At 47.8% G+C, this 23,580-nt stretch overlaps 1 protein-coding gene across 1 annotated transcript in view; it reads left to right on the forward strand.

Annotated features, from left to right (window-relative positions):
* The first annotated feature begins 208 nt into the window (after positions 1 to 208).
* PRKG1 (protein kinase cGMP-dependent 1) overlaps positions 209 to 23,580 on the forward strand; it is a 369,443-nt gene continuing 346,071 nt past the window's right edge. The window contains exon 1 of the mRNA XM_030950731.1: positions 209 to 801. Within this exon, the coding sequence (XP_030806591.1) occupies positions 260 to 801 (542 nt within the window). The 5' untranslated portion in view covers positions 209 to 259. The remainder of the gene's footprint in view (positions 802 to 23,580) is intronic.

Here is a 23,580-nt window from a genome sequence, read left to right on the forward strand (position 1 = left end):
GGGACCAACAGCTGAGGGCAACACAGCCTGGAACGAGGGGTGAGGAGAGAGGTGGGATGCTGAACTCCTGGGGGAACAGGCCGGGATGCTGAGCCTCTGCCGGGGATGCTGAGCAGCCGCCGGGGGCCGGGCCGGGCGGGCCGGGGGGCGGCTCCACGTGGCTCATTAGCAGGAGGCAATTTAATATTTATGAAGTGTTCTTGTTTGAATCCCAAGTCTTCGGCTCCAGTTACAAGGAGCTGCGTCACCCCGCGATCACATGGTAATTGTTGCTATTTCCAGGATCCCAGCCTCGCAGAGTGGCACAAGAGCTCTTTCCCCTTTTCTTGTCCTTTTTTCCCCGCCGCCTTTTCCCTTGTTGGCGGCTGTTTTCGGGGCGGTTTCTGCTCGCCCCTGGGCCGGCTCGGCGCTGCCGGCGGGCTCGGGGCGATGCCGGGGCCGCTGCCCTGAGCCGGGGCGGGCGCAGCCGCTCCCCCGCCCCTGCCCCTGCCCGGGAGCCGCTCCACGAGAGCGGGACCGGCCCGGCAGCCCCAAAATGACCGAGCTGGAAGGGGACTTCACCAAGCTGCTGCTGCTCAAGGAGGAGCGCATCAAGGAGCTGGAGCGGCGCCTGGGCGAGAAGGACGAGGAGATCCAGGAGCTGCGGCGGCGGCTGCACAAATGCCAGTCCGTGCTGCCGGCCCCCAGCCCGCACATCGGGCCCCGCACCACCCGGGCGCAGGGCATCTCGGCCGAGCCGCAGACCTACCGCTCCTTCCACGACCTCCGCCAGGCTTTCCGCAAGTTCACCAAGGCAGAGAGGTAGGGATGGCACCCCCTTTTTACCCCGCTCCCTCCACCCCCGGTCCCGAGCGGGGTGGCCGGGACCCCGCGTCCCCCCGCCGGGCATCGCCGGCACGGACCGTGCCCGGGGCGGGGAGCGGCTCCGAGCCGCGGGAAGGAGCCCTGCTGGGGCATCGGACAGCCCGGAGCTCCCTCCCTCGCTTCGCTCTTCCCGTCCCCGGCGCGGCTCCGCTCCCGGGGGATGCTCGGCCGGAGCGCGGGGGGGCGGCGGTGCCTCCCCGGCGCTGGGAAAAGTTTGCGGCGGGGCCGGGAAGTTGTTCCGTGGCTGCTCGAGAGCCGCCAGCACGCCCGGCAGCCCCGTTCCCGGGGCAGGTGCTGCCACTCGCCCCGACCCCCCCTTTCCCCACCCCGTTCTCCCCAAAAACGAGCTCATGCTGCTCCAGCCGCGCTTTGCCTCCTGTTATCCCGGCGGGACTCGCTGGTCCTGCAGGACTTTTCCCACATTAGTGATTCCATTATTCCGTTTCCCTGTGCTGCTGACAGGCACCCACAGAGAGGTTTTTGGGGGGAGTATGGGGTCTGCATCACTCAACCCGGGGTCTCGGGGGTTGTCATTCTTCCATGCATGTGGGAACACTGGGCAGCGTGGTGCTGTGCTGGCTGCTGGGGAGGTGGGTGTGGTGGAGAAGTTGTGTGTGACCCTGCTTTGGGCAGAAGCTGTGCCTGGTGCTTCTCAAGCAAGGCACGGTCCCGTGTCCCCTGTGAGGAGTGATTTGTTTCAGCAGAGCCATTCCCGACGGGATCTGTGTGTGGGTGTGAATCCCCAGCTCTCCCCAGATGTGTCCAGACCAAACTCCAGCCCTTTCCTCCTTTCCTGTGCCCTGCCCCTTGTCATTGCTCAAACGAGGAGCACTTGGCTTTGGGCTTTTTTTTTTAAATTCAGTATTATTATTTTTTAATTCAGTATTATTCTTTTCCCTGCCTGTAGTTATTTAATAAAGCAAACTGCTGTGCCCAGGGAGGTGTGTGAGTGCAAGCTGAGTGTGTCTGTTTGTCCTTCCCTGGGGCAGCACATCCCTGTGCACTGAGGCAGAGGCCAGGTGTTGTGGATGGAGGAGAAACCACATCCAACTTTTCCTTTTGCTGTTGGATTATTGGAGGCAATGATCATCCCGAGCCTCAGGAAGGTGACAGTGACCTGGCACCTGTGATGAGGGCAGGACCCAATGTCCCCACCATGAGTAATCACTTATTTAGAAGTTGTTAAACCTGCTCATGGCTCTAGTGAGGTTTAGTCCTGGCCTGAGGCTTTCCCATGCTGTTCCCAGTTTGGGTTGGCAGGCTAGCTGCAGGAAAAGCTGTGTCCATGTGATGCAGTGAAGGTCGTTTGGCCCATCCTGCATCAGTCCCATCATCCTCAGATGATGTTTCAGCAGGCAGGAAAAACTCCTGGTGGGGCCTGCGGGCAGTTCCAGGCTGGAGCTCCATCCCCTGGCATCCCCCGTGCCTCAGCCTCGCTCGTGGTAGCCATGACAATGGTAACCAAGCCAGTCTGGGATTGCTTTTGGGTTTTAATTCTTAATTCTTCCTTTAATTCTGCTTAATTCTTCTCCCGTCTCGTTGCTGGGAGAGCGGCGGGCGGCTCCGTGGTGTGCTGAGCACGCTGCACCCACAACCTCCCTTTTCCCCCTGTTTTCCCCCCAAATCCCTCCCCACCACGAGCTAGATTGAGGTGTTTTTTCAATGGGCAGTGTGTGGGTCCTTGATGTGGCTGCAGGGTGCTCTCCTGGGGTCAGGGAGCACAGGGCTGTGCTGCAGAGCTGTGCCGAGAGCACGACGAGCTCTCCCCGCTCCCGATGCTGGCTGGAGGCAGGGCTGGCTCTGGCTGGTGCCAGCTCCCCTCAGTGTCCCCGGGGCTTTCTCTGCCTCTGGCATCTCAGAACTGCTGACAGCACTTGGCTGATTTATTTATGGGGAGCTCATGCACCTCGGAGAGCCTCCTGCCTGTGCTCCAGTGACAGCAGCAGCTCCCAGCTCTCCGTCCCTCATCCCTGGGACGCCTCTTTTCCCAAACCCACAGACAACTCCCAGACCATGAAACCCCCAAGGGGATGTTCAGGCCCACCTGTTTTCAGTTGAATGCCAAAAAAAACCCCAACTTTTTACGTGGGATCAACCTCCAAGCACTTTTCCACCCCTGAAGATAAAGATGTAGTTATTGACAATATAATTGGATTTGTTTATTGTGTGTAATATACACCAACACGTGAAACTGTCAAGGAGCTGAAAGCAGCAAACTGTGGGATGACAGGAACTCAAACAGGGATAAATCCCAGCTGAAAGTGGAGAATGGAGTTGGTTTAAACAAGTTGTGCCTCTTGTAAGGCACCCCTGTCATGTGCAGCAAGGGCAGAGTTGAAAAGGCTTGCAGAGATCCAAAGAACTGGGATGTGTAAACAGAAAGGTGGTGAAGGATGTGTTATCTTTGGAAGTGTGTTTTTATGCTGTTGTTCCTTCTGATAACATAGAAATATAAATTTTAATGGCAGGAAGCATTGCTGTGTAGCTGGCCAGGTGTATAGAATTATCCATGTGTCTATAGCCAATCTGTAAATCAGATTTTCTTTCAAAACAGTCGCTTTCTGTGCCTGTCCTCAAAGTAATTCCTCCCTGTTGTTCCTTGATCCATTCCTGCCAGCAGAGACCTGAGAGGAGAGCGGAGCTGCGCTTCTTGTAAATGATTCCTTAATTTATTTATGGCCAGTGAGTTTTGCTTCACTTTCACCCACAGCCAGTGAGTGTTTCAGATCACACAAGGCCTCGGGGCTGTCTCATCCAGCACCTGCCAGGCCCTTATGGCAACACAAAGAAGGAAAACCAGTTTGTCCCTGTTTTTCCTGGCAGGGTGGGAGCCATCCATGGATAATGCAGCAATCCAGGCACTTTGCTAAAGTGATGCCCAGTTGCTAAGCAAAAGCGCCGCAGATGATCAATGATGCAAAAAAGTAAATGCTGAGGTGTGGCAAAGCCAGGGCTAAGAGCTGGATCAGCCCTGCCTGTCCCTGCACCCAGAGCAATCCACCTGAGCCCTAATCCCACTCCAGATCATCTTCCCAGGAAATTCCAGCTGCTGCCTGCCTTAATTCTGAGGTGCAATGTCTAATTCCAGCTAAATCCTGCTTATTTGGGATGAGAAACTTCCTTCAAACCAGAGCAGCATGAAATGACTTTGGGAACTCTGGAATGTTTTTGGAATTGTGACTGAATCTTTGCTGAAGCCCTGGCCCTGCAGGCAATTCCATGTTTTGTGTGTGGTTATGTCCTCAGCTCCCCAAATCCAGCTTGGACAGTGCCATCCCTGGTTTTTCCATGCCTGTTTTAGTCTGACACAGTTCTGTAGGCTCAGCCTCAGCATCATTTCAGACAGATGAGATTCCCCACCCTGCTCCTGGTAACTTACCCGTCCTTCTTGGCTCCCTAACTTTTTCTGCAACTTTTTAATAGATTTCCCCCCCTTTTAAACTTTATTTCAGGAAGCATTTGCCACAAGATGGCAGTGGGGTCTCACATTTAAAAGCAAGGTATTGGGGTGTATTGTGGTTTCAGCCTCCCAGTCCTGGACCAGTCCTCCTGCCTGTGGTTTTCCAGGTAAAATCAGGCATGAATCCTTGTTTCTCCTGCTTCCACCTGCCCTGAGGTGGTGGGGGATACTTTGCTGAGGGTGTGTGTTCACCCAAGGTGTTTAAACTCAGGACTAAAGGCTTTGGGTGGTACTGGGGATGGAGGATTGGAGTGGATCCTCTTGACTTTATGCAGCAAAAGCATAAAGAGGTTGCTCATTATTGGGACAAGCTGGTGTTTGCTGATGGCCATGGCAGGATCAACCCAGCTCTGGGCTTTGGGTCTTGCTCAGGCCAGGACCAGCCATGTCCAAGGTAAAAACTGGGCAGCCTGGGAGGTCTCCAGTCCAAAACTCAAGGCTGAGTCACCTTCAAAGCTGGACTTGCTGAAGCAGAGATGTCCTGCAGAGCTCTGTAATTCTCCATCATTCCCCCCCTCCCATAACACTTCTGTCTCACATCTGCATCACCCCTGGAGCTGCTCTGTTGATGGCCTTGCTCATTGTTGGGACAAGCTGATATTTGCTGATGGCCATGGCAGGATCAATCCATCTCTGGGGTTTGGGTCTTGCTCAGGCCAAGACCAGCCATGCCCAGGGTAAAACCTGGGCAGTCTGGGAGGTGTCCAGTCCAAAACTTACCTTCAAAGCTGGACTGGAGCTGCCCCAGGCTGAAGCAGAGATGTCCTGCAGAGCCCTGTAATTCTCCATCACTTTTCCCCCCCTATAACGCTTGTGTCTCACATCTCCACCACCCCTGGAGCTGCTCTGCTGATGGCCTCCAGCCCCATGAGCATGGCCAGGAGGATGTTCCCCCTCCCTGGAGCCGTGTCCTTCCCCCCTCAGCCCCTTTCTGGGAAGTGAGCTCTGTTAATTTAGCCATGATCTCATCAGCTGCCAGCCACTAAAGCGATATCGATCCTGAGCTCAGCCTGCCTGTGAAAAACAACCCAGTTGCTTCCCCACTACCTGGAACCACCCTCCCTCAGGGCCTGGCCGGCCTGGAAAAGGAGATTTTGCCTCATTTTTTTTTGCTGGTGGGAGACCAGTGTGTGATCTGCTGCCTGTGTGTGGACACTTCAGCCCTTAAGCTGAGGAAGGACAGTTTGGGACTGTCCTGCAATATTTGACACCACTCAGCAGCTGTGTCTGAAACAATTCAACAGGGAGCTTTTGCTGGATCTGAGGCTGCTGTTTTCTCTCTGTAAGCCCAGAGGAAGGATAGAAGTGATTTTGCCATTAATTATGACTCTAAGAACGCTTCTCTTCCTCGTTTACCCGTCCCTAATCCGGTCCCATCCGCTCCTGATGCGCTGCAACAGCAAATTCCTTGGATGCTTCATCCCTGGGTGATCCCCACCAAAGATCAGAAGGATTTTATTAGCTGGAATTATATTGGCAGAGGAGGAATTAACACTGTCCTCATTGCTTGGTGTTTTGGGAGAGCGTGGCTGCTGCAAGGGAGGGAAATACAGAGGGAAGTTTGACAGGGTTGCTTAAATTTGGGGAGAGCTGGAAAATATTCCAAAGAGAATGATAGAAGTAGGAGATGGACTCTTTGCTTGGTCTTCATTTGGATGGAGCAACTTGTGGCATGAAGCAGTGAAGATGGAGGGGACAAAGTGAATTGTCACTGCAGGGAGAAGTGTGACATCAGCCCCTCGAGAAGTCCAAGGTCAGACAAATGAGCACAGAAGGGTTTTAGAAAGGGAGAGAAGCAAATGTTTATGGTTAATCAATGGAAATCATTTCCTGTCTTTTAATTTTTAATGGGCTGAACTCACTGCTCCCCCCCTTTCCCCGGGCATCGCTTCCCTTTGGTTTACAGGAGACCTGAAAATCGAGCCAGGTTGGGGGAAATTTGGCTCCCAAAAGGCATCAAATGGTGCCTTTCCACTGGGTACAGCCTGGCGTCTGTCTGTCTGTCTGTTTGTCTGTCACCAGCAGCCCTGGTCACCCAATCCACCTTTTCCATCGTATCCCTTGGTGCTTCCTCATGGGCCAGGGCAGCACAGCAAGAGCAGCTAAACTCAGCTTGCCCTTCCAAAAATAGTACAAAACAGGTATTCATTAAATAAAAACATCTGAAATTTAAAAAAAATCAGTTTAATTTATATATAAACATGTGGAATGAAAAAAAAAATCAATTATTAGACGTGATCCCTGGTCCTGGTGAAGAAAGCAAGGGCAAGATGGCAGGATTTTTTTTTTTTTTTTAAATTATAAAAATGATGATTTTTCTGCATGGTTTGGGATGAAAACTTGGAATCTCTGCTGTGTGTTTCTCAGGTCTGCCCTGAGGAAGGGCACGCTCTTGCCAAGGGAATGGGGCAGTGCCCATCCCTGGCTGACGCAGGCTCTGTCCCAGCGGCGTCATCCCAAATTCTTCCTTCAGCCTATTTTTAAATGCCTCAAGTCAGGAGGTTTTTGGAGCCTCCCTTGGGGCACCAAACCACAGGCCCAGAGATTTCAGGGCAGCTGCCAGATCTCCATGTCCCCCACCTTCCCTCTGCCTGGAGCTCTGCTTCCCAATCCCTGAAAACCTGGTTCCATTGGTGGGCTCTAAACCTCAGCTGTGCTGCCAGGCAAGGCCACCAGAAACTGCTTTTCCCTCCTGGATCTTTGGTGTGAGTGGATTTATAAAAATACAAGGAGCTGGGAGCTGGGATTGTGTTGTTTTTCTGCAGCAGCTTGTGGACATCTCTTGGTTTGGAGGAGAAAAAGGGCCCTGTGTCCCTCTTGCTGCTCATTTTTAAAAGCGGCCCGTGGATGTGGTGGTGTTAAACTGCTTGGCCTCACTCACTCTTCATTTGGCCTCTTTTATAATTTCTGTCAGGTTTTTTAAAGTCACTTTCTTCAGAGTTTTTGTATCCTTTTCTTCAGGATTTTTGTGTCTCACTTTTGTCAGAATTGTTCTGTCAGTTTTGTCACAGTGGTCCCCCAGGATGGAAAAGGTAATTCTCCAGCAAAAATCCCCCCGGGTGATGAAACCTTATCAGAGGAAAATGGGATAGAAAGGACTAAAATAAAACTCAGAGTGCCTCTTTCCTAACGAGAAACTTCAGGAAAAAGCCTTCCCAAGGTTTCCACTTGGTTGTGGAGCTGCTGCAGGTCCTGGAAAATCTCTGACAGAGCTTTGGCAAGGGGCTTCCTGAAGGGCTTTCCCCTCGGCTGTGACCTCCTGAGTGGAAAAGATGAGGATTGCTTTTTTTTTTCAAATAGATTTTTGTTTCTGTGTCCTGCTCATGGGTGTTCTCAGAGCATTTTTGTTCCATTAGTAATAAAAGCCTGGAGTCACAAATGAGGCAGGAGATGCTAAAAAGAGGGAGGGAGGCAGAGCTCAGGCCCATGGGTGGTGGAAGGAGCTGGGAGGATCCTGGGGATCCACGAGGATAAAGGATTGAGATAATTTAAAATTTCAAATTCCATTTTTGGGATTTAATTCACGCTGGGGGCTGAGCCTGAGTGTTGTGGGAATTGCTACAGGAGAGGGAGAAAAGCTCTCCAGTAATGGGATCAAATCTCTTCTGTTTGACTCAAAGGAGTGTAAACAGATTTGGCAGTGATTTTCTTGGTGATTCCTGGTTTTGAGACATCTTAAGGTGTAAAATGGGGTGAAAACATCCACCTCATGGCACTAAATTAATGACAGGCCAGTGGGGTGATGGAAGCTCAAACAGCAGCTACAGGGGGAGAAAACAAAGAATTATTTAATATAAAATACCCAGAAGGAAACTGTGCAGGTGGGACACAGGTTCAGGAGAAATATCTTAATATTTGGGGTTTCTGGCACAAAGTTTGCACTAAAGGAGGCTGTGGTTGATTGATTGATTGATTGATTGATTGATTGATTGCAGCAAGCACAGCAGAATGGGAATTTTGAGTTGTTTTCATTTGCATTTTACTCTTTCTTAGGAGTTTCTATAAAATCTTCCCAGGTAAAAATCACCATCGGGATTTTAAGTGACCAATTAGGATAAAAATTCTGCTTAAAAAAAATCTATTGACCTGTTCGTAGTAACAAAAAAATCTGGAAATTCCACTTTCCATTTATGTATCGGCACTGTATTGCCAATATTTAACTTTTTAAAAAACTTTTAAAAAACTTTTTTAAAGTCTTTAATCAATCAATTTCTGAGGAGCTGTGCTCTGTATTATTTTTCCTGTGGTGTGTGGAAGTGGGAAGGAAAAATGGGAATAATTCCTTGAGACCCCAAAGAACTACACACAAATCCTCTAAGCGGCTCAACACAGAAATTTGGTGCTTGCAATTATTATTTAAGCCAAAATTCAACTTTTAAAGCCTGGAATTGGTGGGAATAGCAGGAAGCAGTCCCTTAAAAATGCATCCCAAAGGTTTGTAAGGAATCTCAGAAGTGATTGTGGAGCAGGGAAAGATGCAGGGTGAGACACCTGGGGAGTTGCTACACTTCCTGAAAATGGATCTTTAAAAAAATCAGGAAGCTGGAAGGAATAAATACATCCAGTGTCCCCTCTTGCTCCAGCCTATGGGTTTTTTTTGACATTCAAAAGAAAATAAATCTATGCTTTGTAGAAGTACAGAAAGGTTCTGAAGGTTTGGAAAGGCAGAGTGGAGAAAATCTGGGAAGAAGCTTTCTGGGAAGGTGGAAAAAACACCAGGAAGTTGCTTTATCTGGGAAAATTTATATAAAATATACTTTTTTATATTTAAATACCAGGGCTGGATCTCTAAGGTGGTTTTGCTTCCCATCTGCCAGCCCACCCAAACCAGTCAGGGATTCTGCTTTTTCTGCATTTGATGTTTATCCTTTTCTCAAAGCCTTGGGGGCATTTCTGAGGCCATTTCAGCCTGCATGGAGGCAGGAAAAAAAAATCCCCAAATCATCTCTTAGAGGGAAAACTTTCATGGAATGACACTGAGAGTGTATTTTATCAATAGACAGCAGCCCCCTCCTCGGCTACTTTATTTCTGTCTGTTCTGTAGTTCAGAAAAGGACTGTTCAATGTTAAAAAAACCAAAATACTAAACTGAAAACAGCATGAAAGGTGGTGGTTGTGGGTTTTTTTTTTTTTTTTCTTCTCCCCCCATTGATTTTCATGCTGCTTTATGAAATGTGTGTCAAGTACAGGGTGAAATCTCTGCCTCCCCTTTCATCCCAGAACGCAAGGCTGGGCTCTCCCTGCCAGGAGCACGTTTCTCACTTTGATCTGCAGCTTTATTATCCCGTGTCCCATCCAGGGAAAAGGCTGTGATGCCTTTTGGGAAGCACACACCAGAGCAGTTGGTCTCCCCTGCAGAAACCCTGACATTTTAAATCTCCTTCCCCACATTCCTCAGCACTGCTGGGGCACAGAGACTTGAAGCTGGATTGAAATTTTCCCCTCCCACTAAAATAATCACCTTGAAAAGAAGAATTTCAAAGTGTTTTATCTTTTGATAGGAGAATGCTCGTGGCAACTTCAGCCAGAAACTTGTTCTTCTGTGGGAAGATGCTGGAAAAATCTGGGTTGAGCTGGTGTGGGCATTATGAATATTACATTTTTTACTCCATTATTCCATATGTTTGGAGGCAGGAAAGCAAAAAAGGAAGTGGTGCTGTGGATCAGCTAAAGGCTGGTTTTAGGGAAACTTTGGGGTCTGATTAATCTCTCCTGAGTCTGTGCAGTCAAATCCATCCTAAAGCATCAGCTGCAGAGACCATTTGATTTTGGGACAGTTGTGCCTCACACTCCCAGTTTTTGGCTGGGTTGACCCCTAAATTATAGCTTCTACTCTGAGATTAAAAGCAGGTACAGCTGATTCCCATCTTTTACATTGGGCTGATTGATTTATGTTTTGGGAAGCTTTCTCCTTCTCTTCTTTCTTGTTCTTTCTCCTTCTCCTTTGTTTTGCTGCCAAATATCCAGTAGCTGAATAAAAAAATCAACTCTCTTTAAACCAAATGGGAAACCCAGGGGGAAACTTCCCATGGAATGATGTCACAAATCTCCCCAGCACTCGTTTCTGTGGTGGCTCCTGCCCAGGCAGCACATGGAAAAATCCCCTGGAGCTGGTTTTCCCCCACAGTGACTCCTCTCCTGACCCTGCTCCCAGCCTGTCATTCCCTGGGAACTGGAAGCAGCAGCTCCTTGTGTGGGTGTTGTGCTCATGGTGTTCACATTGTGAGGGAGAACAGGGAGCTGATAAATCCCTGCATCCCCTATTCCAGCCTGCAGTGTAACCCTGATTGGGGAAGGGGATTTAAAATTGCATTTTTGGAGCCCTTCTGGCAGGGCTGGGAGATGCTGGGTGGCAGAGGAGGAATGGGAATCTCAGGAGGTCAGCTTTGCTCATCCAGTGATGGTAAAAATGTTAAACTTTCTGTGCTTAAAGGCACAGACCCACAAGAGAACACCACAATTGACCTAAAGCTATAGAGAAGACTTCCAAAAATTAATTAATAGCCCTGAGATTAACAAGCGTGTAGTTAGTTAGAAGTGTGTAATATCACAAAGTAGAAAACTCAGAGTTGAAGGTTTTAGAATATAAAAATAAATATGAAGCAAGTTAGAAATTTTAAGACAAAAGCAAGTTATTCTTCTTTACCTTCTTCTTCATAAGTCTGAGTGATGTTTTGTTATTAGACAGAAAAGTCTGCATTGAAAGCTTCAAAAGATCAGTTATTAAGTTAAAAAAGAAAATAATTGGTGTCCTTTCTTAATTAGATAGTTTAGTCTTAAAAGACCTTATAACAAGAGCTACTTAGCCATTTTGTGCCTAATGAAAGATTACCAAACTCATAGTTATAAAGCTGTTTCACTAATAAAAAAAAACACCTAAATCCAAACACAAACAACCACTCAAGCACCTTCAATCCCAAACTCAAAAACTGATAATCCAGCCCCGTTTGCAGATGCTCCTTTGCCTTCTTTGGAGGACAAAAAAAACCTTGGAGGTTTTTTTTTTTTCCCTGTCATTAATAAATTCCCCCCTTCCCATCCGGCTCCAAGCCCTGCCCCGGAGCTGCAGGGGAGATTCATTGCGCTAATTGCTCTGCTTTCAGTATCGCTTCCACATTTCCAGCCTGGCTCTGGCTCAGCCACCCGGCCCAGCTGCTCCTCCTGCCCCGGCTCTTTGCTGTCCTTCCCACGCTTCTCCCAAGCGCTTTTCCCTTCACTTTTAACCCTTCCCGTGCCAGGATAAAATCCCCCGGAGCTGGAGATGCTCCCAACGAACTCCAGTTTGTGACTCAGCCTCTTCACAGCAGCATTAATTGCATTGCACGGCTGCAAATGCTTTTTTCAGCCCAGTTTTGGAGGTGCTTTAATAAAACTTGGTAAACACATCCCTATGTTTTCCTTAGGACCCTATGGATTGGTATTGTTGTCTGCCTTAATTTTTCCAGCAATTAAATGGAGGCTTGAACATCCCAAAGGACGTGCAGGGTTTGATGTCAGGCTGACAAAATTACCTGTGGGGTTTCATTTACCTGCTGAAATCCAGGTGGAGTGTTTGCTGTCCTCTGGCTCTCCAAAATGTAGGGTTTTTTTATTATTCCAGAACTCAGTGACCCTCTGGCCCACCTTTTATTGAAAATTAAAACCCCAGTGTGTAAAGACCTGAACCACTCTATTTTCCAGTATTTTGGCTGTCCATATTCATGTCCTGCTCTAGGTTTTATCTGGTCAGGTGCTGACCCATAAGATCATTTTTTAGCCAGGGACTTGCCCAATATTTTCCTTCCTAAGGCAGCTGTGACCATGAGTTTACTGCCCCATCAAGTGACTCTTCCTGTCCCCTTCAACTAATGGGAATGAAGTCGGATTTGGGCAATTTTAGTGTGATGTTGATGAGCTGGAGGTTTTTCTTTCCAGCCCTTGCTGCCTTGGCCAAGCTGTGCTAAACACTTCCATTTAGTTATACAAAATTCCATCTTATTTTATTTTATTTTATTTCATTTTTTTTTTATTTTTCTCGGTCTGAGCTGCCTGGCCCTGGGAACAGGGGGGTTTTTGGCCTGGAGAACACCAGGATTACCCCAAGTCCCTTGCTGAGGACATGAGGATGTTCTGGTGAGGTTTCTTCTGCCCTTTTCTCTCTGCTGGTCCCATCCCAAGCCCTTCTCTCCCCAATCCACATCCTGAGGGGCAGATTTAAGGAGCAGGATTTAAGGGAAAAGCTGAGGTGCTGTTTCAGGCTGCTCCTGCTCTCAGCAAAAGCTGCTTGAGCCTGATACTCCCCTAATGAAACCGTGGAGGGGATGATTCCCCAGTGTGGGAGAAGCATTTTCCACTGACATTATCTCAGTTTAGCCTTCAGACCCGACAGGAGGATAATGGGATAATTACAGCCCAGTTTGATGTGCTCAGGCATCGCTTTCATTACAGACAAATGTTCCTGGAGAAAGGAAATGTCATCCCATTACTGGCCGATCTTTAAAACCTCGAGCTCGTTGCTCACTTTTGCCTTCCCAAATTCGCTTTCCACTCGTGCACATCCCCAGCCTTACCCAGGGTAGTGGCTGGGGTTATCAGGCTGATAAAGCAGGCCTGGACACCCCAAGAAATGAGAATTTACTGGTCTCCTGTGGTCTTCTGTTGTTGTGAGGGTCCCCAGGAAGAAGTGAGAGATGAGAATCTGACTCCAAGTTCTCAGAAGGCTGATTTATTATTTTATGATATTATATGAAAATAAATGATATACTAAAACTATACTAAAGAAAGAGAAAGGAGACATCAGAAGGCTAGGAAGGAATGAATAATAAAAACTCGTGACTGACCAGAGTCTGACACAGCTGGACTGGGATTGGTCATTAATTAAAAACAATTCACATGGAACCAATCAAAGATGCACCTGTGGGTAAGCAACCTCCAAACCACATCCCAAGCAATCAGATAATCATTGTTTACATTTCTTTTCTGAGGCTTCTCAGCTTCTCAGGAGAAAAATCCTGGCGAAGGGATTTTTCAGAAAATATGACAGTGACAGTCTCCAACCAATAAAAGTGTTCAGGAGGTTAAACACAGATTTGTCTTTTTAAGTGGTCCTCTCATTCAGGAGCACTGCAGGGAAATCAGGCTGGAAGTGAGGAGTGGTGGAAATGAGCAGGTTTTTTGGGACTTGGAGCTTTGGCATTTCCTCAGTAAGATCAAGCCCTGTGTGGAATTTTATTGCTCTCCACAACCCCCTGACAGGAGGGGCAGCCAGGGGGTTCAGGCTCTGCTCCTGGGGAACAAGATGAGGAAATGGCCTCAAGTTGCTCCAGAGAGGTTTTTGATGGGATATCAGGGAAAATTCCTTCACTAAAAGGGTGGGCAGGCCTTGGTGGAGTCTCAGCCCGGGGAATGTGTCCTGGTGGCCAGGAAGGCCAAGGGCTCCTGGCCTGGATCAGGAATGGTGTGGCCAGCAGGAGCAGGGAGGTCATTCTGCCCCTGGCCCTGGCCCTGGTGAGGGCACAGCTGGAGTGCTGTGTCCAGCTCTGGCCCCTCAGCTTGGGAAGGACCTTGGGACGCTGGAGCGCGTCCAGAGGAGGCACCGAGGCTGGAGAGGGGCTGGGAACACAAACCCTGTGAGGAACCCCTGAGGGAGCTGGGGGTGCTCAGCCTGGAGAAAAGGAGACTCAGGGGGAGTCCTCATCACTCTCTACAGCTCCTGAAAGGTGCCTGTGCTCAGCTGGGGCTGGGCTCTTTCTCCAGAACCAGAGGCACAGCCTTAAGCTGCACCAAGGGAAATATAGGTAGGATATTAGGAAAAAGTGTTTTACAGAAAGGGTGATAAAGTACAGGATGCCCTGCCCAGGGAGGTGGTGGAGTCAACATCCCTGGATGTGTTTAAAAACAGACTGGATGTGGCCCTGGGTGCCAGGGTTGAGTTGAGGTGTTGGGGCTGGGTTGGACTCGATGATCTTGGAGGTCTCTTGCAACCCAACCCAGAGATTCTGTGATTCTGTGACTGTTCCAAAACTGTGGATGTGGCACTTGGGGACATGGGTTAGAGGTGGCCTTGGCAGTGCTGGGGAATGGTTGGACTTCATCTCAGAGGGGTTTTCCAACCTTTCGGATTCTCTGTGGAGCATGAACCACCCAGCCCGAAAAAGCCCAGCCTGATGCAGGTGGAGATGTGGGTGAGCCTTTCCCAGGGATTTCATGCACCTGGATATTTGTTCTTGTTCAAAATAGGTGACTCATTTTTCATATGGATTCACCCATCTTCCAGTTCTTGTAAAGCCTTTTGCTGCTCCTCCTAAAGAGGAGCTAAAGGAACTGTCAAACCTGGGCTGTTTCTCCTGCTTTTTTTTGCAATGCCAACCTCTCCCTAATTTTTCAGTTCAAAGTAGTTGGTGGTGCAAGAAAAGAAAGGGTTTGGTACCATGTGGGAGAACCAGGGCTGGATTGGGTCTGTCATTTTCTGGATATATAATCTGGAGCATGAATGGAAATTCAGTGCAAGGCTGAGCTGACAGATGGATTTTATGCCACCTCCCTCCTGGCACTGGCTTCTGGGAGGGGAAGGAGATCTGGGAGAAAAGTGCAGTTTTAACACTTGGATTATTTCAGCTTTATCTTCCACGTGGCTGGAAGTTCTTGATGCTTAAGGCAGTGACAGAGCCATGTCTTAGGGTAAAACCCTGACAAAATGCAGGGGACTGTGGGAAATAGATTAATAGAAAACTCTTAAAGTTTGATAGAAGGTTCACATAGTGTGTATTTGTATATAGATTTTGAGATAAGAAATACTGACTTAGAAATGTTGTTGAATAAGATAGATATTGTTAAGAGAGAAACAGAATTAGAAATACGTTTTAAAGGATGGTTTTGTAAAAAAGAGTAGATATTTTAGAGAAATAGAAGTATGAAAAATGTATTATAGTAAGAATCACGAGGAGTAATTTTAGATTATTAGTTTTAAAGTATTTACAGCATAGTATGGCAAAAAATAATAAGGTAAAAAATACTTAGATTAGAAAATTGTTGACTTCTGATTGTGATGGTGTGAATTATAACATTTGTATTGTCTCACCCTTCTGAAACTGAAATAAAAGTTTTTAAAACACCTCTCAGCTGTCCCATCTCTGAGTCAGAAAAAAGCATAGTCCAACAGAGGGGACAACCCTCAGTGGTTAAAAAAAGCTCCCAAAAACCCAAGCCAGGGAATAGAGGGAGGGAAAAGCTGCAAGCCCCCTGGCTTTCCTGGGAATGAAAAAACGCTTTCAGCTCTGCCTCCCCACCCTGTGCCCTGGTGAAGGGCCTCACAGAGCAGACATCTCTCTGCAGAGGGTTGGAATGAGGGCTGTGCTGCCCTGTGGGTAACCACAGCACCCTCCAGGAGCTGCCCTGGCTGGGGGAGGCTGAAAGGCTGCCCTGTTCCCACTCGGGGGTTTTTATCAGGAAGCGTTCCTGGGGGGAGGCTGCCAAACCCCAAAGTGGGAAGGTGGGGAGAAGCCTCTCCTGTGTGCTGCCATCCAGGGCTTGGCTGTGGAAATATTTTGGCACAGCTCTTTGGGGCTGGAGGGGATGGGGAGTAGCAGCAGAGACTGCACAGGGGGAGGATTTGGGGGTAAACATATGTGGGGAGGAAAAATCTGGGTGGTTTGGGGGTTTTAGAGCATAAATCTGCTCTGCTGGGGTGGTGATGGGCACTGGAGGTGGCACTGCTGACCTGCAGCGGCAGGTGGAGATGTGGGTGAGCCTTTCCCAGGGGTTGTGTGCACCTGGATATTTGTCTTTGTTCACAATAGGTGCCCCATTTTTCACATGGATTCACCCATCTTCCAGTTCCTGTAAAGCCTTTTCCTGCTCCTCCTAAAATGCCACTTAATACTGAGCATTTTATCAACTATAGCATTGATATAATGTAAAATACAATTTTTATTCTATTTTTTTTTCATAAGCCCCCTCTGCCCTTGACAAATAGCAGCTCCCAGGTATTTTTTTACCTTCATTCTGTTCTCCTTTCCAGCACATTCCACCAAGGAACCGAAAGGAAAAAGTGATTTCCCCCCCCTCCCCAGATTCCTTTGATGTCACTGGAATCCCTGATAAATCAATTTCTGGATGTGGGGAGATTTAAAACACGATTTTTTGGGGGTCTGATTGCAACCCCAGCCCTTTTTCCCTGCTGTGATGCCCGGGATCTGTGATGCCCAAAACCTGAGTTCATGTTCAAAGGCCTTTCCCGTGAAAAGAAATAAAGAATTTCGTTACAAGCAGAGAATATTCCCATTTCACCCCTGCTCTTGGGTTGATAATAAACATTGCTTTGGACTGTGAAGATCTGGAAGAACCCGATCTGGAAGAACCCATTGCTGGAACTGGGTCGATGAGAGGGAAGTTTAAGGAAAGCCTGAGCTGGGCCTGGTGGGGCAGGGCTTGGCTTTGTCTCCCAACTCCAATCCTGGCACTGACTGCCTTCTGAAGAGCTCCAGGCCATAAATAATTAATACCTGCTGAATTATTCAGCCTGGGTGTGCAGCAGATGAATGCAGGGAGCTGACCAGGCTAGGAATGAGTAATTATGTTAATTAACCCGTGCAGCTCACTGGAGGTGCAATTCAGTTCATCCTTCGGGCTGCTGTGATTTTTCAGGCGCAGAAATGAGATGAAACGAAACAAACTAAAGCTGCAGTTACAAGAGATGGGTTAAACCATGTGGTTTCAATGATCAGCAGATGAGCTGTGCTCTAATTCAGGTGGATTTATATTCCAGCAGCCCTCTGTTCCTTCAGGGGGAGAAACAGGTACATTTTTTAAAGCTTTAATCACTGCTCTCTACAAGAACTTGAAGATGTTTCTGCAGATTTAGTAGTGTGATGTGCCAGTCTCTTCTTTTTATTCCCTGTGTGTTGCTGAAGAGGAAGAAAAATTAAAGAAAAAAAATATTTAAAACCCATTAGCATCATGAAATGAGTCCTAATAATGCCCTACAAATGGAAAGCTTAATTTTGCAAACACATCACTTGCCATTCAGTGGCCAGCAAAACCTGAGTTCATGTTCAAAGGCTTTTCTGGTGAAAAGAAAAAAATAATTTAGTTACAAGCAGAGAGTATTCCCATTCCCCCACTGCTCTTGGGTTGCTAATAAACATTATTTAGGGTTGCACTGTAAAGAACTGGAATAACCCTGCTGGAATTGGGTCCATGAGAGGGAAGTTTAAGGAACACCTGAGACTTTTCCCAAGCTGACAGGGAAAGCTCTGAGCTTTGCCTCTCTTCAAGGAATTACCCAGGTGAGGTGAATTCTCCACTGAAGAGCTCCAAACCTGCTCCAGCTGTGAGGGATTTGGTGGAACCTTTAAATAGGAGAAGTGAGGGGGTAAAATCCATAGCTTTACCTTCTTTTAGAAGAGTAGAGATGGCAGAATGTAGCTCATCCATAGGCTGGGTTTTAGATTTGGGGTTCCCACCTCCAATTTCACCTCCTGGTAAGGATTTTATACTACTAAAAAATTGGGAACTGGGAGGTTTCACCAGATTGATTTATTGAACTGAATATTGGAATTTATTAGTTTTGAGCATTGATTTATTTTCCTGAATCACTCAATCTGCTTGGGTTTGATTTGCCTTTTACAAACTTTATTTACCCCCTGTTGTGGGTGTCTCCTATAAAAATATAGAGAAAGTTAAAGGATAAAAACCATATGTACTTAAATTCCCCATCCTAGTAGGGCTCCTGGATTGATTTTTCTCCCATAATTTACCCCTCCATGCTCAGCATTTGCTGATCTGCCGCCCAATCAATACTGATTCTGCTTGGAAATTGCATTCATGGTTTTTAAAATCAGAGTTTGCTTGCAAAACTTGATTTTATCTGTGGATCTGAGCAGTTTAGGAAGTCAGGGTTTGTTGTGAGGCTTTGGGGAGGCTTTAGCTGCAATTGCAGTGAAATATTTGTGGTATTAGTGTGAGCTATTTAAATTTAATTGACTTTTCTGGGAGTTTACAAGGGAATATAAATGGAGAGCAAAAAGAGCCAGACTTCTGAAAATGGAATCATTTAAAATTCAAAGAAGTGAGACAAAAATGTGGCGTGTATAGAGGAAATAAACCCCCTCCATTTTTCAGATTGGTCATTAATACTAAACAATAGGGATGTGTTGGGTCTGTGTGTCCTGAATTTTGTGTGCACACTGAGGGTGGTTGGGAGTTGAGCCAGGAATGGGTGCAAATCAATGCTTTAATGTCCATTACTACATCAAATCATTGATTCCAGCTCACACCAGATCAATCCTTTGCCTCTCTTTAAGGGGGAACCAAGAGATGGTATTGTTTAAATCTGGTATTATTCACCATACCACAGGAATGGTAAAGAAAACCCACCCAAAACGTGGTGTCTGCAGGCAGAGTCGTTACAGCTCTGAAATAATTTGTTTATTGGGCAAAATGAATATTAAGCAGAAGCAGGCTGTGAGTTTGATTGCTGTAAGGGACCTCTAGACTTTGCTGTGGGTTTATAAAAGCCCATTTTTATATAAATAAGCTCCTTAAGATGCCACGTGTTCGCTTTTTGGGGGGTTGTAGTGGGTAACTTGAAAAAAACTTGTGGTTAAAAAGTTCTCTCCCTTGCAGAGAAAACGAATAAATTACTGTGTTAAAGCTGGGCTTGAGCAATAGTATTGCTATTTTTTAATGAGATGACTATTTTTTTATTGTTATATTGCATTTTGGTCGCTGTGAGGATTTTTTTTGTTCGGTAGCTTTTCTGTTTTTTCTTGTGATGCTGTCGCTCGCCCGATGTTTGGTGCAGGGCAGCAGAGGGCGGCCTTACTCCTCGCGTTTGTGTTCTCTCCTGCCGAGAGAAACGGGGATAAAAAGCCGGGAAAAAGGGAAGAATGTGGGGAATGCCGTGCCTGCCCGAGCTGCGGGCCATGTAAGGCAGCGGAGGTGGCACAGGAGCCGCGTCATGCCCGAAGCATCGGCTGCAAACTCTCTTTGCTGATAGCCCTGCCTTGGGAGCAAAAGGGAAAAAAAGGAAATAGTGGGTGCAAAGCAAAAACAAAGCGATTTGTGTGTGTGTGGAAAGGAGCAGGGGTGGTTTGGAAGCAATCAGAAGCCAACTATTTCTTAATTAGAATACATTTATAAACATTTTTTAACCTATCAACTTTAAACACACCATACTATAAATACTTCAATCATCTAAAATTACCCCTTGTAAGCCCTACTACAATACATCTTTCATAATTCTAATTCTCTAAAATACCTAGTCCTTTTTTACAAAACTACCTTTTAAAACTTGTTTTTAGTTCTATTTCTCTCTCAACAATGTCTGTCCTCCTATCCCACAGCATTTCTAAGCCAACATTTCTTATCTCAAGGTTTACATACAGATGCACACTACGTAAGCCTTCTGTCAAGCTCTAAAAATTTTCTCCAAATCCATTTCCCACAGTTTGTGGAAGCAGGCTGTGAGTTTGCTCTCCTGCTCAGGGGTCTGGAATGTGTTGCCCTCTTGCTGCACAGTGCAGGGTTTGTGCCTTGTTTTGATCCTTCCTCTTGTGCCAGGGGCTCTGGAGATGGGTTTGGAAATGAGGTTTTGTGTGCTGGGATTGTGGAAATTTGGGAAGGGGGAAAGGGCCCTGTTGCCTGAGCTTGCTCAAGGAAAGCAGAGGAGATAAAGCTGCAACACAAAGAGTTCTTGCAGAGAAATCACCTGGTGCCAGCACGGGAGGGACCTGGAGCTGCTGCAGAGAGCCCAGGGGAGGCACCAGCATGGGCAGAGGGATGGAGCAGCTCTGCTGGGAGGAAAGGCTGGCACAGCTGGGGGTGCTCACCTGGACAGGAGAAGCTTTGGGGTGACCAAACTGCGGCCTTGCAGTGCCTGAAGGAGCTACAGGAAACATGGAGAGAGATTTTGGACCAAGGGATGGAGTGACAAGGGGAGATGGCTTCAAAATGACAGAGGATGGGATATTGGGAATTAGGAATTGTTCCCTGGCAGGGTGGGCAGGCCCTGGCACAGGGTGCCCAGAGAGCTCTGGCTGCCCCTGCATCCCTGGAAGTGTCCAGGGATACTGCTTGGAGCAGCCTGGGATGGTGGAAGGTGTTCCTAGCCATGGCAGGGGTGGCACTGGGTGAGCTTTAAGGTCCCTTTGAACCCAAACCTTTCTGTGCTGATATAAAAGATCAACACCAGCCGAGGAATCTTCCTTTCCCAAGCACAGAGGAGCAGACCCAGCACACTTTGCCTTTGCAGCAGCATCACTTCCAAGAGATTTTCCCATTTAGGCTGGAGGAAGCTCCCAGTAGTTGATATCACAACTCCCCAGAAGTGATGATTGTGCTGTTTTCCACACAAACCAAAGACTGGGAGCTGGTGGGGAAGAGGTGCACAGGTGAACCCTCCTGGCATGTTTGAATTCTCTGCTGGAGAGGGGTTAAAGTCAGAGGAAAAGCAGCTGGGAATGGAACTGGAGGGGGGAACACCAGGGCAGGTGAGGAGGTGGAGCAGTGCCCGCCAGGATGGAGCCCTGCACCTCAGCCAGGGGTTTGGCTGCAGATCTGCACCAGAAATGGAAGAGAGGAGAGGAGAAAAGCTCTGCCTGCCCCTGACTCACCCAGGGCACTCAGCTGAGAGGTGTTGGCAGTGCTGAGGAAATCAGGCGAGTGCTGGTCTCTAATGCTCTGATGAGTAGAGCAATCAGTCCCTGCAAACACTGACAGAGAAAACGGTGAATATAAACATTTTACACACTCTGAGAGCCCAACTTGATGGAGTTCCCCCAAGCATAAATAAGAAATCGCTGTAGAAGTCAGTGGAGCGCTGTAAAACCTTTGTGAGGCCTGATGTGAGCCCTGTTTGCAGATTGTGCCTGGGTGATTCATGGATATTTCCTTGGAACTGTAACAAGCCTGGTCCTCTGTGGGGTGCAGCCATTGATTCTGAGCCTTAAATGAACACAGGGCTCAGCTCCTGTGGGCAGAGCTTTTTGGGAAATGCTTTTGGAGAGGAAGGGTTTAGCATTGCTGGAATTGTGGCCATAAACACCTGTGGATTCCTAAATAAGAGTCTGGTGCTCCAGTGGGGTATTTCTAGTTGCTCAGGACGTGCAGAGGTCAGAGATTTCAGGATAATTTCTGCCACAAATCTGCTTTTGAAAAGGAAGGCAACTCTCAGTGCAACTTAAAGAAACACCAGCCTGTTCTCCAGGCATGTAAACCCCAGAATTAAAATCTATGGTTTGTGTTTATTATTATAAATACCTGAAACAGCCAAATAATATTTTTTTTAATAAGCAAGGGAATTAAACTGATTGTGTAAAGGGACAGGGCACTTGTTCTCAATGCATCATGAAATAATGGTAACACACTGGTTATTTTCATATCGGGGGAGCGGAATTTGTGTGTATTTCTAATCCAATTTCAAATACAAATGAATTGTTTTGAAGGCTGGATAAATCAACCCAACAGACCAAGGCAATTATGGGAGGTGAGTGGTGCATTACTGGCGAGGAGCGATAAGAAAACTGCAGGGTCTGAAGGGGTGAACAGAGGGTGCACCCAGAATTGCAAATGCTCGGGGCTGCTGAGAGGTTTGTCACTGTGAAACCCCCAAAGTGAAGGAATGGCATCAAACAGCCTCAAAATGAGGCTGGAGAAATGACCTGCTATCCATTAATAAAATTTGGGAGGGGGGTAGAATGAGCTTCTTGCTGTTCTCACCTTCCTGAGGGTTTTGCTTTCCACCTCTTGCAGCCAGAGCACCGTGACTAAAACAATGAGCGAGGTGCAGGTCAGAGAGGGGAAAAGCTGAAACTGAGGAGTTCAGCTGTGCTCGTGCTGTGTTTTAAAAGGAAACTGAGAAGAATTGCAGCTGTCTGGTGGAACAATCTTTTTTGGTGAGCCCAAGTTTTTCCCAGCACCTGACAAAGACCAATGCTCTGGCAGAGTTGGGATTGTTCAGGCTGGAGAGGAGAAGCTTTGGGGTGACCAAACTGTGGCCTTGCAGTGCCTGAAGGAGCTACAGGAAAGATGGAGAGGGGCTCTGTACAAGGGATGGAGGAACAAGGGGGAATGGCTTCCCAGTGTCAGAGGGCAGGGAGGGATGGGATATTGGGAATTAGGAATTGGGCAGGCCCTGGCACAGGGTGCCCAGAGCAGCTGGGGCTGCCCCTGGATCCCTGGCAGTGCCCAAGGCCAGGCTGGACTTTGGGGCTTGGAGCAACCTGGGACAGTGGAAGGTGTCCCTGCCCATGGCAGGGGTGGAATGAGCTGAGATTTAAAGTCCCTTTGAACCCAAACACTTCTGTGCTTCCAAGGGTGCCCTGGGAGTGGTTGTTGCTCATTGGAGTCCCAGATAAAGACAAGCCCAGAGGTGATTTCACATGGAGAAGGTGTGGAAGAGATGCACTCCAAGGAGGAATGTGTGGGGGGCGGTGAATGTCCCAGGGTCACTGAGCACAGGCTGGCCCCAGCATTCAGCTCTGGCTGATGAGGAGTGGAAGGAAGCTGGCCTGGCTGTCCCTGTGGAAACCAGACCCAGCACATGGCTCCCACCTTCCTTCAACTGTTCCAGCTTCCCCCAGTCCAGCAGAGATGTGTGTGGGAGCAGAATGAACCTGTTTTCCCAGCAACATCAACTGAGTTGGTGTTTTTTACAGACTTCACCTCCGTTGCATCCTGGATCCTGTGGCTCCACGACTAAATCTGCTTCCCTGCATTCCATTTAATTGGTCCCTGGGTTCATTTGCTGGTTGCTTATGGCTGAAAGCAAATGGAAACCTGCATTTCCAGGGCCTGCCTTGTCTAAATGCTGCTTTTTGCTCTACATAGGCAGTGCCCTGGGACTGCTGGGAGAAGCAGGGCATGGGCAGTGTCTGATTGTGGTAACTGCAAAGAGCACTGAGTGTTTATTTTGGCAGCTTGCAGAACAAATTTCTGCTTAAGCTGAGCCTAAGGAGACTTCTTAAGGCAACTGAATCATTTAGAACTGGTTTCTGACTTAATTCAGCCCAGAGGAAGAAGTGTTTAAGCTCTGCCTGTGTGTGATCTTGAGAGGCAGTCCAGCCTTTCCAGGGAAGTGGGGAAAATGAACCAGTCACTTGAGGTGTGTCTGGAGAGGAGGCATCAGGATTGTGGCACTGGTTCCTGCAGGAGGGGTTGGGATCATGTGTGTGGTCCTTCCTGGAGAAAGCCTGGCCCCAAGGATGTCATTCAGGCTGAGGATGTGAGAAATGCTCCCAGGAATCCCCACAGCATTCCCTTAACCCTGCAGGGCTGTG

Source organism: Camarhynchus parvulus, chromosome 6, assembly GCF_901933205.1.
Source record: "Camarhynchus parvulus chromosome 6, STF_HiC, whole genome shotgun sequence".
NCBI lineage: Eukaryota > Metazoa > Chordata > Aves > Passeriformes > Thraupidae > Camarhynchus > Camarhynchus parvulus.